At 34.4% G+C, this 18,274-nt stretch overlaps 1 protein-coding gene across 1 annotated transcript; it reads left to right on the forward strand.

Moving 5' to 3' along the window:
* The first annotated feature begins 355 nt into the window (after positions 1 to 355).
* On the forward strand, positions 356 to 17,803 carry LOC137398117 (E3 ubiquitin-protein ligase rnf213-beta-like). The gene is made up of 8 exons (XM_068084226.1): positions 356 to 365; positions 1,319 to 1,419; positions 2,239 to 2,433; positions 2,641 to 2,783; positions 3,699 to 3,892; positions 9,795 to 10,066; positions 11,636 to 11,797; positions 17,753 to 17,803. Exons 1-8 carry the CDS (start codon positions 356 to 358, stop codon positions 17,801 to 17,803), a joined length of 1,128 nt encoding a protein of 375 aa, XP_067940327.1.
* Positions 17,804 to 18,274: the final 471 nt, after the last annotated feature.

The raw sequence follows: 18,274 nt of genomic DNA on the forward strand, positions 1-18,274 counted from the left end.
AAAACATATTTGCAGCCCATTTTGATCACAGTGTCACTTTTCAAAAGCAGAGTTTTTAGCTATATTTTGTTCTTCACAATGATCATAAGCATTACAGCTGTTGCATATACTATGTTTATCTATTGAGTAATCGTACTGGTAACAGGGAGTTTTTATTTTTAACAGTAAAAATAATGTCGTAAGGCAGGGCTGTCTAAACCTTTTGCAAAGGGGGCCAGATTTGGTGTGTTAAAAATTTAGGGGCCAACCATGGCGGACATTTTTTACATATAACAGCAATTAATTTAAATAAACTTTACTGAGCCAATCGGTGTTTCGTATTTGCTTTTTTATTTTAATTTTAGTTATCTTAACCATGTGTCTTGGTACGTTTGAAACATGCATATTGAAATTTCTTTGAAATTATAATTGAAATTTTATAATCACCTAATTTCACTTTTTAACACTAACTTTTTTGTAACAGTTGAACAGAAGTAATTGTACTCTTGGGTACAAATTACATTTGAAACGTGAAACAATATATCACTATGATAGTTTAATATTTATAAATTTTTTAAACACAATTGCATAAAAATGAACAAGCAATAGGCATATCAACAATTGCAGGGCTCATTTAAAAATATGACAGTAACTATAAATGCTAATTGGATTTTTAAATGTTTAACACGCAGGTAACAGCATTGCTGCCCAATTTATTAACCCTTTGAACCCTGGTCATTTTTGTCAGTTGTGTCAGTAACCCCAAGCAATCCAACGATCCTAAATTTTTAAACTTTTTTAAACATATCTAAACATGTTCATAATATAATGATATTAGGTAAAACATTAGTAAAAAGGTTGAGCAACCCATCGAAAATGTCATCAAACAGAAACAAACAGTGCATCACCATTATTCAGGCCAAAGCTATAAAAGTTAAATAAAACTCATAAAAACATTTACAGTAACATCATATTCATCGAGCCCATTTCATCATTATTTCATGACTCAAAATATAGTGGAAAATTATAGTTAGTATCATAAAATTCTTTATTTGCATCCCAATCATTTACTACCAACCAACAAATGAGTCTTTTCGCGATTATAATAAAATTTGTTATTAATTCGAAGGAAGTGAAGATATTTGGATACTGTTATGAATTGATGAGACATTTTTGGTCAAACATTCGATGCAAGAATTAATCTGATTGGTTTACGCTGTTACTTAGAAATTGCTTTTGTAACCAAAGCCATGAGAATGCCAGAATTGCAGCCGTTAAAAATTTTGACACGTCTAATGCTGGAAAATCGCCGTTAGGGTTCAAAGGGTTAATTCTACAGGCGGACCAGATGTTATTCATTTTATGACAGAGGCTGTTGGCCGGATGAAAATTGACCCTGGGCCGCATTTGGCTGCGAGCCGGACTTTGGACATGTCTGCTGTAAGCTATAGTAATAATCTCACATTAGCTATGACTTTCCTACATTAGTAATTCGTCTGACTTGCAAGAGGTTTAACTTTTTAGCCATGATAGCATGAAGGGGACAAAAAAGTGTCTGAACTGGTTCTACAACACATGTGACCTATTTATGGCATCACATCATTTGCAATTTATGCTAATAATTTTGGTCAAACATTCTGGTATAATCCAGAACAGAAAAGACCAGACCAATTTTTTGTAAAAGGTTGTGTAGATATGTTTCAGGATGCGAGGATAAAAAATTTTATTAATGTATTTTCTATTTTTTGGTTGGCGCTTAATACTATTTTTCAGCAAGACTATCAATGTACTATTTTGTTTTATAATAAATACTAATAATAGTAAAGAACAAGTTTACACATATTAGACATACGTTAGAATGAAATAAAACCAGTTTTGTATATTAAAATATTCAACTTAGCAACATATGTTTTATTGAGATGCAAACAGCAAGTCTAAAATTTTTATACTGATATTGATAATTTATTCTTAATAAGAAATCATAAGACTTGTATCCACTTTTCAGATGATTGAATTTAAGAGATGGGATGTGGATAATATATTTTTGTAGTTTTTTGGAATGTTTTTACAGTAGTCATAACACCGTTCATGCATATGTGTTTTAGAAAACTTACAGCCAACTAGAAATGTCAATAATTACATGCAGAGCGATTTTAATATTTTTAAAAATGAGTAAAAGCTCTGAAGAGCCTTTTAATCATAGCAAAATAAAGGAAATGATAAGCCATGTATTAACCTAATGTACTTGATCAATATCAGATATATGAATGGTCAAAGAAGAGTTTAGTGGAGTGCTGCACAGCGGAAAGCATACTTCGACTAGACAGAACCAACTTATCGGAAGAGTCTGAAAAGATTCAAAAGTGGTATATGGAAGAGCAGCAACATGAAAACTTCCTTCAATATTTGGATCATCAGATGTCTCTCTCAGATGATCAGCGTCTCCTTATTCAGGTCAGGCCAGACAATCCTAGTCTTTTATTGGTTTCCCAGAATGAGTAAATTAATAAAAAAAGTTTACGATTACATTTTATACCCCACATATGTTCAAGTCTGCTTGGCCTATTATTTTTGTTGTTGTTGGCTGATATACATTTACAAAAAAATGCATTTTGTAGTCATTGCAAAAACAATGCTTATCAGCTAAAAATCTTCAATTAGGTGACGACTTTTGCTGAGCTCATGAATAAGGAAGATATCGCTTCTCTTCACAAAGAACTAAATGCTGGAAGGAAAAGCTGCGATGTCAAAACCCTCTTTCTGAGAGACTATCAAAAAGAGAGCCTTTTTACAAATGCTATCAGGTTGGGTCTTTTTTATATTCTAAGCATGACTCTGTCTCTGAATAAAGCTTATAATAAACATGCATTTAGGGTTTGCAAAACCTTTTCTTTTTTTTTGCAATACAATTTGGTAAAAGCATTTTTGAGAATCTTCTGCAAATTATAGTTCAGGAGTAAAATCAATCAAATATTTTCAAATATTGCCATAAGATTCTTAACTGACAAAATAATAGAACTGCAGTCAAAACCTTTGAACAAATGTCTGTTCTTTTTCACTAAAAGTCATTAAAATATGACTATAAAAACTTAATAGAAATTTCACTGTCATACAGCCCGCCACCCAAGTGATAATGGAAAAAAGAAAGGTTACTGCTGGTTGTTGAAAAAGTAGTTACAAAAGGTCAGAACTCTACAAAAGTAGAATTATTTAGTTAGATGTTGTAGGCTTCGCTTACAACATCTACTAAAGAACTCTCTAAATCAGATGAGTTGTTGTTATTATTTTGAGTAGCGTGTTGTTGAACATTAGCATTTGATGTTGATGGTTGCTGTGAGGACCTTGTATTTCTCCTCCTCCGTAATAATCAGGAGACTTTTGGTTTTTATTGCACTTTTTCTTTTCTGAAACTTCGTATGTGGCTTTTCTTTAACTGCAAGCCATCGGTACTGAACAGCACAAACTGTAAACAATCAGAGTTACGCCCATATAAGTCGAACCCCTAAGTAAGGTAACATTTTGTGTTATAGAGTTGACTTGCCTGTATATATACAGGAATACGTGGGACATCATTTTATTGCTAAAAATGTTTTTTCATCATGTGTATGACATGACATCTGACTACAAGTGGAAGAGAAATAATTCCATTCTGATAAGTCCTGAATTATTTCGTGTGTAAACTATATAGTTTTTCAAAGCTAATGTGCTACATATTACAGGGAGTTCTACAGCAAGCAGTTGACTACCGACTCAAGACTGTTGATCATACAATGTGAAGCCGCTCATGAGAATATTGAGCTGTTAGACTCAGTCAGGTACATCATTCAGAGAGAGACATCGAACCAACACCGGAATTGTCACACTGCTCTGTTGCTGAGTCTTTCTAGAGGTCATCCTTTTAGTGGATATCAAGGTGAACCAAATTTAATTAAAAGGGGTACAGTAATAAAATACGTTAGACTGTATAGATATATAATCAGACGATTTTTACCTACAAACTTCTCACAACAGCTGTGACATAGTTTCGCGCTAGTCAGGCTGTGACTGATGACTTTGAAAAGCTGAAACGCTGTAGGGGCAGTGTTTATGGAGTTTTCGAAAGGACAAATCCATACATGCTCGCCTGCTGAAGCCAATTCATTCGTTTTGTTTAGTGTTGCCAATTCTGGTTTGAATATTATGTAATATTGTTCTAAAAGACATAAACTACAGCATTTTGTTCCATTGTTGTAGAGTTGGATGTGTGATTTTGTTTTCCGAGTTATCTAAGTTTTTGTGGTTGTCTTTAAAGTTCTTTGTGTGTTCACTACGCTATTTGCTAAGCTCTGATTTTGTTTACTTTTCTGATTGAACAAAACTGTGATTACTGTCTCTAGATTTGAGTTATGTTGCGCATAATCCAATACATAATCTAATAAGTGAATAAGTTTTCGTGACAGTTTATTTGTTACGTCAGGTTGGTAGATTATGCTTTTGGTAATGCACTTGTTGTCTAGTGAACATTTTTTGTCAAAAATCATCTAATTCTAACATACTCAAATCACAAAGTTGAAAGATTGTTGTTTAAACTTAATTTTTTCGCAAATACACGTCTATATCTATCTATTGAGTTAATTTTAATATATATACATGTATAATCTTAATATAACCAACTTGTAGAGTTTATAGTTCTCTTTTAAACCTTAAAAACTTTGAATCGATGTATATATAAAAATTGTTGCCTCACCCCGGTTAATCCGTATGGGTGGTAGTTTCTGCTCTAACTCGGGTCTCCTACCAGAGACCTGGGAGTTTGAGCGCTCGCCTCAAGATCTTAGCTGTTCCCAGTAGCGCATTTTTCTGCAACTCACCTGAGTTGATTGCTGTTGGTATTTGGGCAAGCCACATTTTATGCGCCGGTGTTATGGCGCCCAGTGCCCCAATGACTACTGGGATTACAGTTGTTCTTAAATTCCAGCATTTTTCAATCTTTTCTCCAAGAAGGAGATATTTCTCTACCTTTTCTTTTTCTTTGTTGACTATATTATTAACTAACACAGTGAGCCCTCAGGTTACGATGTTATGTTTTTTGTCCTCGCCACACAATAACGAGCTTTTTCCAACTTTTCTCACCATAGCAATATCAACCAAAATTTGTCCTGAAATTAAAATTTGGCAGTCGATGTGATAATTATGACAGATAAACTAAAATGCCGAAATGTTATTTGCTGAAATTCCTCCCACGACATATACAAAAGGTATATACAATGCTTGCTATCTCAATTCAGTGTTCTTCGTTATAAGTTGTAGTAAAAAATAATTCGAAAACAGATAGGTAATTTAGTTTTAATCCATGAAAAATTTGTAGTTTAGTTAAATACATTTTCAAGTTTAGCTTTAACTATGTGTTTCATAAGATAAATTCATTTAAGTTACTGTAAATTCAACGTCTGTGTTACATGTCTGTGTCGAAGCTGAGAACTTCCCGTGGTACGTACTGCGCATAGTAAATTGTTATGTTACATTTCTCTTGCACATCATAACCACTAAACATACTAAAGTTGTGGTAGGTAGCTACATCTACTAATGCTGACATATTGGTTTGTTACTAATATTTTTAATATGTACAGTACATATTCCAAATTTTGATGATTTTTACTAGAGTGTATTGGCATAAGATACATGTAATTACTATGGGTTTCTATATCACTCAGTATGATATTTTCACCTTACGATGCCAACACTGAAATGAGTTAAAATCATGTAGTTGTATACCAAATCCTTTGTTTTTTCTTGACGTCATTCCATCGTTGAAGGCCATCTTTATGGACAACTTTTATCATTAAAAACACGAAGCTTCTGCAATTAATTATTGCAAACAATGTTTTTGTTTTAAAATTTTTTATTTTAGAATCAAAACAACACTAAAAATACTATTACTCAAGAGAATGACGATCATTTTCTACAAAGATGGCGGCTTTTTCGTGGACGAGCGAATGTGCAAACAGGGTAATGACGTCAAAAAAATGAGGGATAGTTTTTCATTGTTATTGTAGCAAAATACACTTTATTTAGCCATTACTTGCTAATTATGCCACATTTCCATTTAAACACATTTACAGTTGTTTTAGTTTTTCTCTTAATTTGTTTGAACTGCACAAAACACTTTTCTCATGATATGAAGATTAAAAGCTAGAATGGTAAATGTTGTTATATGTCAAATAAAAATAAATTTTCTGTGCAAATAATTTTTTAATAACCGGGCAGCACTGGACGTACAACTAGCATATATATAAATCTTAGTGATTCTCATTTGTCTGTCATTCGTCAGTCCAGCTATTAATAGCAATTAAGTTATGGCATTCAAAAATGCCTTCAAACTAGTCCTGAACTTACGACATTAAAATCGCAAGTCGGCTAACAAGCGCGCAGTCAGAAGGCTAAGCCGTTCTTATCAGCTCCATTTCTCTTACCATATACTGTATACCCTTTTCGCCTTTGCACACTTTCAATTAATAATTAAATCAGCGAACCCTGGGGTCACAGGGGTCTGTTATAAGATTTTTTTACCTTTGGCTACTATTTGGAAAAAAGTATTTTCTGTCCTCCCCATACGTAGGCAAACCTTTTTCAATTTTTTTTTGCTATATGATGTTAACAAATAATTCTCCAAAAATTAAAAGCTGACAGCCTGTACTAATTACGACAAAATAACCAAAAATGTTGATATGATATTTGTTGAAATCCCTCCTACAATGCTTGAATGAGATACACGTTGCTCGCTATCTAAGTTCAGCCTTGTTCATTATATGTTACAGTAAAAAAGATTTTGAAAACAGATTAGCGATAAAACTTTGGCCTATGACAAAGGTGAAGTTTAGTAACATAAATACTTAAACTTACCTTTAAGTATTTGTTCAGTAAGCTAAATGTATTCAAGTTAAATTCAATGTTTATGTTGTATGTCTGGCTCAGAGGTATAAGTACTCCCTGCTGAACATAACGCACATAGTAAGTTGTAATGTTACATTTTATTGTAGATCATAACTATTAAAAAGGCTAAATTTATTGTAGGTAGCTATAGTCACTAAGGTTAGCATATTGTTCTGTTAATAATTTTTCATATGTACAGTATGTATATAAAACTTTGATGGTTTTTATCAGGGGGTGTTTGCATTTAATAATTACTATGGGTTTCTATAGCTCTCTATGCGCTAAAGTTACTGTAGGTAACTATAGTCACCAAGGTTAACATATTGTTATGTTACTAATTTTTAATATGTCCAGTATGTATATAAAATCTTGATGATTTTTATCAGGGGTTTTTCTTATCAGGGGAGATTTTTATCATTATTAATAATTACTATGGGTTCGTATAGCCCTCTATGCAAAGTTTTCGCTTTACCATGCCAACACTGGAATGAATTAAAATTGTATGATGTGGATCTACACGTACATTAGTAATATTATTATTACCTTTTACACCTGTTCTTTTTTTGAAATTTTTTACCATATCACCCAATCTTTTATTTGTCAAATGTGCTGTTTAAATATAAAAAGTGCTGTTACTCTCATATTTCGGGTTTCGGTAAACCTGTAAAAGTTCAAAGCTTTTCACATGGGCATGTGTATTCTCCAAAGTGGAAATTGCCTCTACATTCTCTCCATAATCAGTCAGACAAAGGAAGTCCGATATCTCTCTTTAGTGTGTACTAGTATCGAGAAGTACCAGCATTGTTCATCAAAACTTTGAATACAACGAGCTACTTCCGCAACATGAACCTTTATACACACCGCTTCCATGTACTGATTGTTTCTTTTCTTCTTGATCTTGTTGAGCTGCTTAAAACACTTGTCTCATGTTATGAAGTTTGGAATGTTGGAGTGAAAAAGTTGGAATGTCACACGTTGTCTATGTTAAAGAAAATAAGTATTCTGCTCAAAGAATTTTTTAATACCAGTTAATAATGGCAATTTCGTGCATTCATCTAATTTATCTTTAAATATTAGTGTTTGCTATTGGTCTGTTGGCCTTTTGTTCTACGTGTGTCCAGTTATAGCGATGAAATTGTAGGAATGAAAAGTACGCTTCACTCTGAATTTGAACTTAAAACGTATAGGCCTATACAACCTATGGAACATATAGACTTGGAACAGCCTGTCTATACTGTTCTAAATGTATAGACAGTTTAGAAAGCCCTCAGTGGTTCTATATGAACGCCTGTCATATAAAGCCAGTGACAGGCGTTCTAAACTGGTAAGCCCTACGGAACATTGCTATACAATAGATTAATAACGCAAATCATTCCTATTACTGAATTGTTAAAATAATCACGCTTCAACTTGCTTACATGAAGAATATGAAGCAATATTTTTTCCTAATGCTGACTTAAGTTAGAATAACGACTCCTATTTAAGAGCTTAAATACGAGCGACCTTTGAACCCTGGTGGTCCTTGTCAAGGTTTGTCAGTATCCCTGGGTGATTTCTCCGATAATAAAAAGTTTTGAAACTTATTAATTATGTATAGATACGCTCATAATTCAATGATATTTGGTAAGACACTGGTAAACAGTTGCAAAAGTTTTGAAACCTAATAAATATATATAAATATGCTCATAATTCATTGGTGTTTGATAAAACACTTGTAAACAAGTTCAACAAAACAGAGCAAGTGTCACAAATATATAAAATAATTTGTTTCACATTTTTTCGTGGGTGAAACCATAAAGTTTGTACGATTTAAAAAAGGTTCTAAAATTTTTTTAAAGTAGCATCATATCAATTGAGCACATTTTCATCATTGTTTTAAGATTTAAAATAATAAGCAAACTTATAACTAGTGTCATATAATTTTCTCCATAACAATCATCTATCACATACCAACAAACGAGTCGTCTCAATATTTTCGCGATATTGTCCCAGTAAAGATGTATCTATGAAGGAAGTAGATAAAGATATTTGAAAACGGTTGAAACTGGATGTAATATTTTTGGTCTTAATGCCCTGTTCAAAAACTAATTTGATTGGTTTATGCTTTTACTTGGCAGCAGCATTTGTAAACAGCAGTGTGGATGCCTTTCCTCCAGCCACTAGGGTGTCTGACACCTGTTGCGGAATGCCGGAATACCGACTGTCAGGGTTAAAAGGGTTAAGTTACTCAAATACATTCAGTAAAGGAGCTTAACCAATAAAAAATAGCTAAAACTTTGTTTATTAACTGCGCAAAGTCAGGCTTTCACCTAGTATATATATATATATTTTTTTTAGTACAATCGCGTCTGATGAGTGCTTCGCACGAAACAAATTTGTAGCGCAAATACTAAAAGTTTACTTTTTTCGCAATAACTTTTCAAATATTTCATACTCCACTAATTATCTTTTAGGTTTTTAGTGTAGAGTTCTCTTTTTATATGCTTTTGAACTTGCTTTTAGTTAATATATATATATATACATCTATGTATATCTATATATATATAAATATACATCTATGTATATATATATATATATATATATATATATATATATATACATATATATCTATGTATATATACACCTATGTATACATGTATATGTACATGGGTATATATATATACATATATGCATATATATATATATATATACATGTATATATATACATATATATGTATATATATACATCTGTGTATATATACACCTATGTATACATGTATATGTACATGTATATATATACTGTTTTTGTATATACATGTGTGTTTTGTTCTATATTTTCCTTCATGTTTTGTCTGTTTTTGTTGTATTTGTCATGTTTTCATTTAATTATGATTTTGAGGAATTGTGATTTTCCCTTTTTACAGGTGGAAAATGGAAGTGTGTACACATTGATGATCCGAAGCCTCCAGCCTTCAAGCTTCCTTCTGTCAGCTATTGCATGCGGATTCAACCAAAAGATTTGATTGGACGTGTTCTGAATACCACGGAAGAACACCATTCAAGGTTATCAGAAAGTGACCAAAATGAGGCCAAAGATAGAGTGTCCACAAGTTCATCAGAAAGTGACAGAGATGACACTGATGATAAAATATTTAGGAGCTCATCGGAAAGCATTTCCTCACATACTGGGTCTGAGGTTAGATGTTTGTTTCCTCATTTGGAAAAAAGTATTTTCATATTTTGCTAGCTTTGTTTTTAATGTATAGCTTGAGTAATAGCTCAAAGTCTTTTGTGAAATATTTATGTTACAATAATTACTTGTAAAATAGGAAATTTCCAAGTAACCAGTTCATCTGAAATCATATGAAATGTGGATTCTGCAATTAGCCCCTCATTCTAAAGTAGTTCTTTAATAGCTGAACAGCCTCAGCATATTGCAAATCTAGCAACTAGTTTTCAAAAGCATTCACAATTTGTGGTTTGAGTTTTGCGGTGTATTTAAATAAATTTCATAACATATAATAATAGGAAACAATTCTGGCTGGATCTGGTTCAACTCAGACCAGGATGTTTGATAATTCCCTTTTGTGCTTTCAAATATATGAGTTCCTCCTTATTTATCATTATGGTTTTTTGCACATTTACTCGCTATATTTGTGTCAAAAATGCATTTGATTCTACTGCTGGAATTGTTTATATAGTCTCAATCATGGATTAAAATTTTCTGCTTTTACTTTAGATATTTAGCGAATATGAAAATCATTGTTTTTTCTGTAGGTAAGTAACTATAATTTTGTAAAAACCAAATTTTCTATAAAAAAAAACTGAAAACCAGTTTACATGGACTAAAACAGGTGAAACTTTTCCAGTCATATATTTGTTAAACTATACTATATAATTGCAGTGAATAACATAGATGTAATGGCTCAAACAGTTTTAAAATTTAGTTTAACATTAATTTTTTGTCTGCATGTAAAAAGTTGCCATCAAAAACGATACATTTGCACTGCCTGTCTATCAAGCAAAATGTTATTCGTAGTTTTTATGGATGAGTTTATTTTTCTTAGTATAACATAATACAGTAAACAGATTAAATAGCTATGGAATCATTGGAATGCTATGGTACGCATTGATTTTTCTACTCATTTGAAGTTGATAGAAAGCGGCATGCAATACATACATGTATACATGTGTGTGTATATGTGTATATATATGATGAGTTTATATATGACGGACTGTGTACTTGTTAATCCGAGTGGGTGGTCTGACACGGAAACTTAAGTAATGCCTGAGTCTCTTATGAGAAGAGTGGTCTCAGCACTAACTTTTTAGCTAATAGCATTCTGCATACTTGCTCGCAACCAAGTTGATTCACTGGCAATACATCACCTGTTGGTGCTGATAGTCATGCATTTAAAACTGAGCCATTAGGCACAGCACTGATGGAAGTTTAGCAAGCTGTAGTGATTACAATGGAGATGGTAACAGATCTACCAGTTATCTTCCAAATGTAATGTCTGTGCTGAAATTATCAAATATCTTATGACTAGATGCATATTCCTTGATACGCAAGCATGAAACTCGGAGTTTGGTACTTTCTGAAGAATGCCAAAAACAACACCCTTACAAGAAAAAAGATTTTCCGAAGTCTTGAGCGCAGTCATCTTGTTGCAGAAGTTATATATGACAAACTAATCCTACTGTAATTTATAATCAGTTGTTTTTATACTCCCATATTTAATATTGATGAGCTCACCATCTGTAGGAAGACTCTCAGCCTGTTGAGCGAGAGGTCTTTGACCCAGAGCCCGTACAGATTAGAGCCATTGATGAACTAGCAATGATCGTTGAAGATTTGGCCAAGTTTCTGAAACACTGTCTATTCGGTGCACTTTCCATCATAACCCTCTCTCCATCGGATGGTCGGGTTGCTGGATTGAAATTTCTACTAGCGAACAAAGGTATTGTGGTAGTTCAAGATGGCTGCTGTAATGAAACTTTTATAAGCTGACATTGCCTATTGCTAGCATGCCTAATTTTTTGTTAGCAGTTTTGCCCTTTGATTCAAATTATACCAGATGATACTGAAAACTTTTGATCTGCTGTGTTAGGCAGTCATTTTAAGGACAAGGTAAATATATTTGTATTGAATCTGTGCACAAATCAAATTTAACATCATTTTTAAGAAACTTAAGCATTACTGTACATTCATATAATGACTAAAAATCTGTGGCAGCTTTTGGTAAATTGTCACTATACTGCATAAGCTTATTTACATGTACGTTGTATCACAGCATAGCTATAAGTTTGATAAAATCCTGACTTATCATAATAAAAATAAAAAAAGAAAACATATTGAAAAATGTATAAGCCATTCATAAAAAAATGTATTAGCCTATGTTTTTGATATGTAATGAGCATTTCAGACTGTGGTGAAGGATTTGTATAAACTAAATAAAAATGTTACAAAAAAAATCCATTGGCTTGGCACCAAACTTTGATGTCAAGAAAATTATCACCACCGATGTCTAAAGCACATAAATTACATAATATTTTATTATATGGTTCAATACATCAGAGTTTTGGCTATCAAATGAGCCTATATTCAATACACAAAGAATAATAGAACTATGAAAAACAGGGTGTCAAAAGTATGTCCTGCAATAAAAACCACTTGGTTGTGGTTCCCACAATATGATGTCACAATTATTATTTAGCCTTAGGTAGTCGATCCCTTTCGCTGCCATTGAGGCTGTGCTTTTTTGTGACAATCGGTGCTGTTAAACCCAGAGAGCGCTAATAATAAACTAGGATTCTAGATAATCAAAAATGCCCGAGGATCGTGGTAACGCCCGACCAATACAAACACATCTTCTGGGTTAATCAATTATGCTTCAATAAGTATACTGTAGTTGATAAAGGTAATGAAATCCCATCGATTAACTTGTGACCTGCGGTTGCATGGCCCTAGGACTATATGTCAATCGCACTTTCACGAGATCACACAATGCTTGAAATTAATTAGTCTCAGTCGTGACCCTCAACATCACAATAAAATGAGAAGGCTAGTGCATAATATCATCAGGAAAACATAATGTACATGTAGTATGGTGCTTGGAATCTGAGTTATTTATCATATAAATAATCTGTTTACAGAGAACTAATGACACCAATTCCGTTGTCATCTTCATTGGTTTTCTGGAGTTGTCCTTTGCCTGACACTAGCGTAATTATCGTAGCTAATAAATATAAGCGGTATGCAATAAAATAAGCGGTAAGAGCACACAACACCACATATGAAAATTGTGACCTCACAGTTTTCGAGTCTATACCATTAAACATTTCTGCCTTAGAACTCTGGGAAAATCCTATAAACACCAACCAACGTCTGTCTCACCATGTCAAACAATAGCTCATTCGAAAGCCAAGAATATGATGTATTGAGAAAATTAATAAAAAATTATGTAATATATGTGCGTTAATTGACTATCAAAAAATGCTGCTTCTCTGTCCACTTCAATCTATATATATATATATATATATAGATTGAAGTGGACAGAGAAGCAGCATTTTTTGATATATATATATATATATATATATATTCCCACAACCAAACACGAGCGAAGCGATTGGTTGGGAGATTTATGATAAATGCATATGTGCACACAACTCCCGAAAAATTATTCGTTGACGGCGTTACCAAACTCTTGTACCAAATTTTTTTCAACAAATTTACCCATTTTTCTGTAGAGTTGTTTAGATATAATACTGATACAAAACACATATAAACCTACTTAAATATGTTACCCAGTCTTTGAAAGGTTACGGCAATATCCTAAAACTAACCAATCTGATTGGATTATACATAAATAGACAGATTAATTCGGCCTAAAAATCGATATAAAAACTTGTCAAGCCAATTTCAAGACTGGCCAACGAAACGCCGATAAGGCGGTAGGCAGTGAGTAGAACTATTAAGTCGTGCACATTTCACGATAAAAAGTGTGCACATTTCATCAGTCTATCACATTGTCTAATTGCCGAAGGTTTTTGTAATTAACGTTGAGGTTCTGAAAAGTAATCGTTTTTTGCCGGCTCTACTGGACTCTAACATTTTGGACACTTATAATGAATACTTTGGTATTTCAACTGATGTCCAAAACAGTGAAAGTAAAAGAAACGGCGATGATATTTTTCTAACGATTCTTTTTCTATTATAACGAAACAATATATAATTAACATACAAGTACTGAAAAGTAATTGTTTCTTCTTGCCGGTTCTACCAAACTCTGACATTTTGGATATTTATAATGAGTACTTGGTATTGCAACTGATGTCCAAAGCAGTGAAAGTAAAGGAAATGACGATAATATTTTTTCTAACGAATCATATAAGATTATTACAATATTTAATTGTAAGAATAATTATTCGATTTTATAACTTTTAGTTATAAGAATAGTCATTTGAATTTACAAGATCGAAGTGTATAGTGACCGATGGTGTGCAATATGTTACTGTTACTTCTTTTTTAAAGTAGTTGTTGATAGTACTACGGCTGTGCCCAATTTAGCGGTGCTGCCAAGCCGTTTTTAATATCTCCAAAATTAAGTAATAGGCCTACATTTTTTATAGATACGCATTTGTTTCTATGACAACCAGCTAAAATCTGTTTAGATTTTTAAATTAAGCATAATTTTTTAGATATAAATATCTAAATCTAGATAAATATCACAACCCCTTGATATTGGTTGGTATGACCTGGTATGCTAGGGTTGCTATATACAGTTCCAGCTATATATATATATATAAAATTGTTTCCTTACCCCTGATACCCCGTATGGGTGGTAAATTTTGCTCTAACTCGAGTCTCCTACCAGAGACCTGGGAGTTTGAGCACTCGCCTCAAGATCTTAGCCGTTCCCAATAGCGCACTTTTCTGCAACTCACCTGAGTTGATTGTTGTTGGTATTTGGGCAAGCCACATTTTATGCGCCGGTGTTATTGCGCCCAGTGCCCCAATGACTACTGGGATTACAGTTGTTCTTACATTCCAGCATTTTTCAATTTCTTTTTCTTTTCTGGCGATATTGTAGTCATTGGGTACTGCTATATATATTATAGTAGCCCTCTTGTTCTCCTTGTCTACCACCACTATGTCTGGTTGGTTTGCTAGGACATGCTTGTCAGTTTGGATGTAGAAGTCCCAGAGGATCTTAGCGCGGTCATTTTCATTCACCTTACCAGGAGCTTCCCCCCAGTGTTGCGGTTTATTAAGGCCATACTCGTCACATAGACTTTTATACACAACACCTGCGACATGATTATGCCGCTCAGTGTATGCGTTCCCTGCTAGCTGCCTGCATCCACTGATGATGTGTTGGATGGTCTCAGGTGCATCTTTGCACAGTCTGCATCTAGCATCGTTTCTAGTGTGAGAGATTTTCCTTTGGAGTTGCCTTGATGGGAGCACTTGCTCCTGGGCTGCCATGATTAGCGACTCTGTATTGGCCGTTAGGTTTCCTTTGTTCAGCCACATATATGTCTGGTGAAGATCGCCAACCTTAGATATTTGTCGGTGGTAAGCACCATGAAGAGGTTTCGTGTGCCAGTCAATTTCCTCATCATCAGGGCGTAGGTCCGTTGTAAGAGCAGCCGATTGAAATTCAGCTAGCAACTTATCTGAGATGGCCATGGAGGCTGCATATGCTTTGATGCTTTGCTCCTCCTCTTTCACTGTCTGCTGTACACTTTTGAGTCCCCTACCGCCATCTTTCCTATCAAGATACAATCTAGTAGTATCAGATTTTGGGTGGAATGCTCCATGCATGGTCATCAGTTTACGAGTTGCTATATCTGTTTCTTTGATGGCTTCCTCAGTCCACTTTATTATGCCTGCTGGATATCTTATTACTGGCAGTGCGTAGGTATTTATTGCCATGATTTGGTTCTTGGCATTGAGCTGGCTCCGTAAGACCTGCCGAAGGCGTTTCTTGTATTCGGTAATGGCTTTGTGGCGTACCTCGGCTTCGTGGTTGATGTTGCTTTGCATAATCCCCAAGTACTTGTACCCTTCTTCTATATCTTTGATGGTACCATTTGGCATTCTTAGGCCATCTGTGAGCATAGAATGGCCTTTCTTAAGAATTAGCTTTCCACATTTCTCAATACCGAAGGTCATTCCGATGTCCTTGCTGTATATCTGAGTGAGGTGTATTAGCGAATCAATGTCCTTTTCTTTGTTAGCGTACAGCTTGATATCATCCATGTAGAAGAGGTGGTTTATCTTGGTGCCACTCTTAAACTGGTACCCATATTGAGTCTCCTCCAGCATATTGCTTAGAGGGTTTAGGCATATTCAGAAGAGCAGCGGTGATAAGGAGTCACCTTGATGGATGCCTCGCTTAATTTGTACACTCGCCAGCTTTTTGCCATTAGCCTCCAGTTCCGTCTTCCATTTGGTCATTGACATTTTGATGAATGCCACAAGAGCAGGGTGAACATCGTACATACTGAGGCACTCAAGTATCCAACTATGGGGAATTAAGTCATAGGCCTTTTTGTAGTCAATCCAAGCCATGGCAAGATTGGTTTGCCTTCTGTTGTCTTGACAGACCGTCCGATGCACCAGTAACTGATGTTTAGCTCCTCGGGTGTCTTTTAGCTTATATACATGTATACATATACATATATATATATATATATATATATACATGTATATATATATATATATATATATATATATCTATATTTACAGTGAAGCTCGGCTAACTCGACCTTCATGGGACCAAGAGAAAGTGTTCGAGTTATCAGAGCGTTCAAGTTATGAGAACACTGCCACAAGTGCATGTATTATTGTATTTATCAGTACATATACAAACTATATATAAATCAAAAGCATTGATTGCTTGTTGCAAGTTAAGGGACCTCTCATGAAATGTTTTAACAGCTTTTATCAGAAAGTATAAATATTCTCCTTTTATTACTTGAGATTCATTTGTTCGTTTTAGGTGATGTGACTGCCAGGACATTTTCAGATTAAAATAGGAAAAACCTGATCGCAGTTGAAATTCTCAAAAAAAAATTTCATATTCTTTCTTTTGAGCGTTTTAACAAAAGATAGTTTTGCCGATTTTTCTTATAGTTCATCTGAAGGTTACCTGGGTTCTCCATGCTTGCGGAGGGCTATCTATCCCCAAGCGGATGTTTAGTAAAATTTGGTTTTTTGCACACCTTTAGAAAAGTCATTAACGAAAATATTTTGCTGATAGTAGTAATAATGATGCCTAAACACTACTAAAAGTTGTTGTTTATCTCTATGGTTTGGAATAAAGCGATATTCTAAAGCGATAACAACCATCTCGGTAGCTGTTGGGCAAAAAAACTGTTCGAGTTAACAAAGTTGAGGTCAAGTTATCTAAAGCAATTTATCATTGCGTGGGAACAGACCAAACAAATTCGTTCGAGTTAACCATGTGTTCGAGATATACGAGGGCGAGTTATCCGGGTTTCACTGTATATATATATATATATATATATATATATATATATATATATAAATATATTAAGAATTGAAAACTTTTAAAATTGTTTACTACTTAAAGTTTCATGGTTGTTACCATTCATCGGGTGAAACTAAAATGATCTGAAGCTCATGTGACTGTATGCAAAAACACATCAAGTAGCTTAAAGATTAAAGCCAGCTATATATAATACAACAATTTAATTTGTTCATGTCACAGCATTGCAAATCAAGTGCTTATTGGAATGCCTGCACTTTGACACACGCTCGTTTCGTGAGATTAAACTGGCAAGCTCAGGTTTGTATAGAATGAAGTACTTCTCCCAAATGCACAAATTACAGCATTGACTGTTCCTATTGTAGCTACTCGCTTTCTTCAATACTCTCCACTTCATGTCGTACTGGATGGACTGATCTTTAAGCTGCCATGTGTGGCGGATGGCGTCCCCTTACGCCAAAGCCGAGTCAAGACCGAGCTGGGCTGAACCGTCCCGGGTCCAGCCAAGTAGAACGGAGGCGGAGCTTGTTAGCTATATAAGCTCGAACAATTGTGTAGAAGAGCAGAGCTGTTCTGGGCCTGTTCATTGCCTGTTACTTGAGCATTCTTGTACAACTTATGAACTAAGCCGAAAATATATGCATGAACTCATGCACCGAGTCTTGTACTAGCGGAGGAAAGTGAAGGTTGCACAAAACCTTTACACTGGTGGCAGCAGTGAGATTGCTGACGATCCCAGCGATCCCAAGAACTCCACCACAGGACTCGCATCAGGATCACTGGACACTGGGAAGATTACTGGACTCTGGATGAACTAGGCTGCCTGAAAAAAACTGTGACACTGCTCCTACTGGAAGAACTTCCTGGCAACAGGAAGAAACCAAGAG

The sequence above is a fragment of the Watersipora subatra genome, chromosome 6 (assembly GCF_963576615.1).
Source record: "Watersipora subatra chromosome 6, tzWatSuba1.1, whole genome shotgun sequence".
Taxonomy (NCBI): domain Eukaryota; kingdom Metazoa; phylum Bryozoa; class Gymnolaemata; order Cheilostomatida; family Watersiporidae; genus Watersipora; species Watersipora subatra.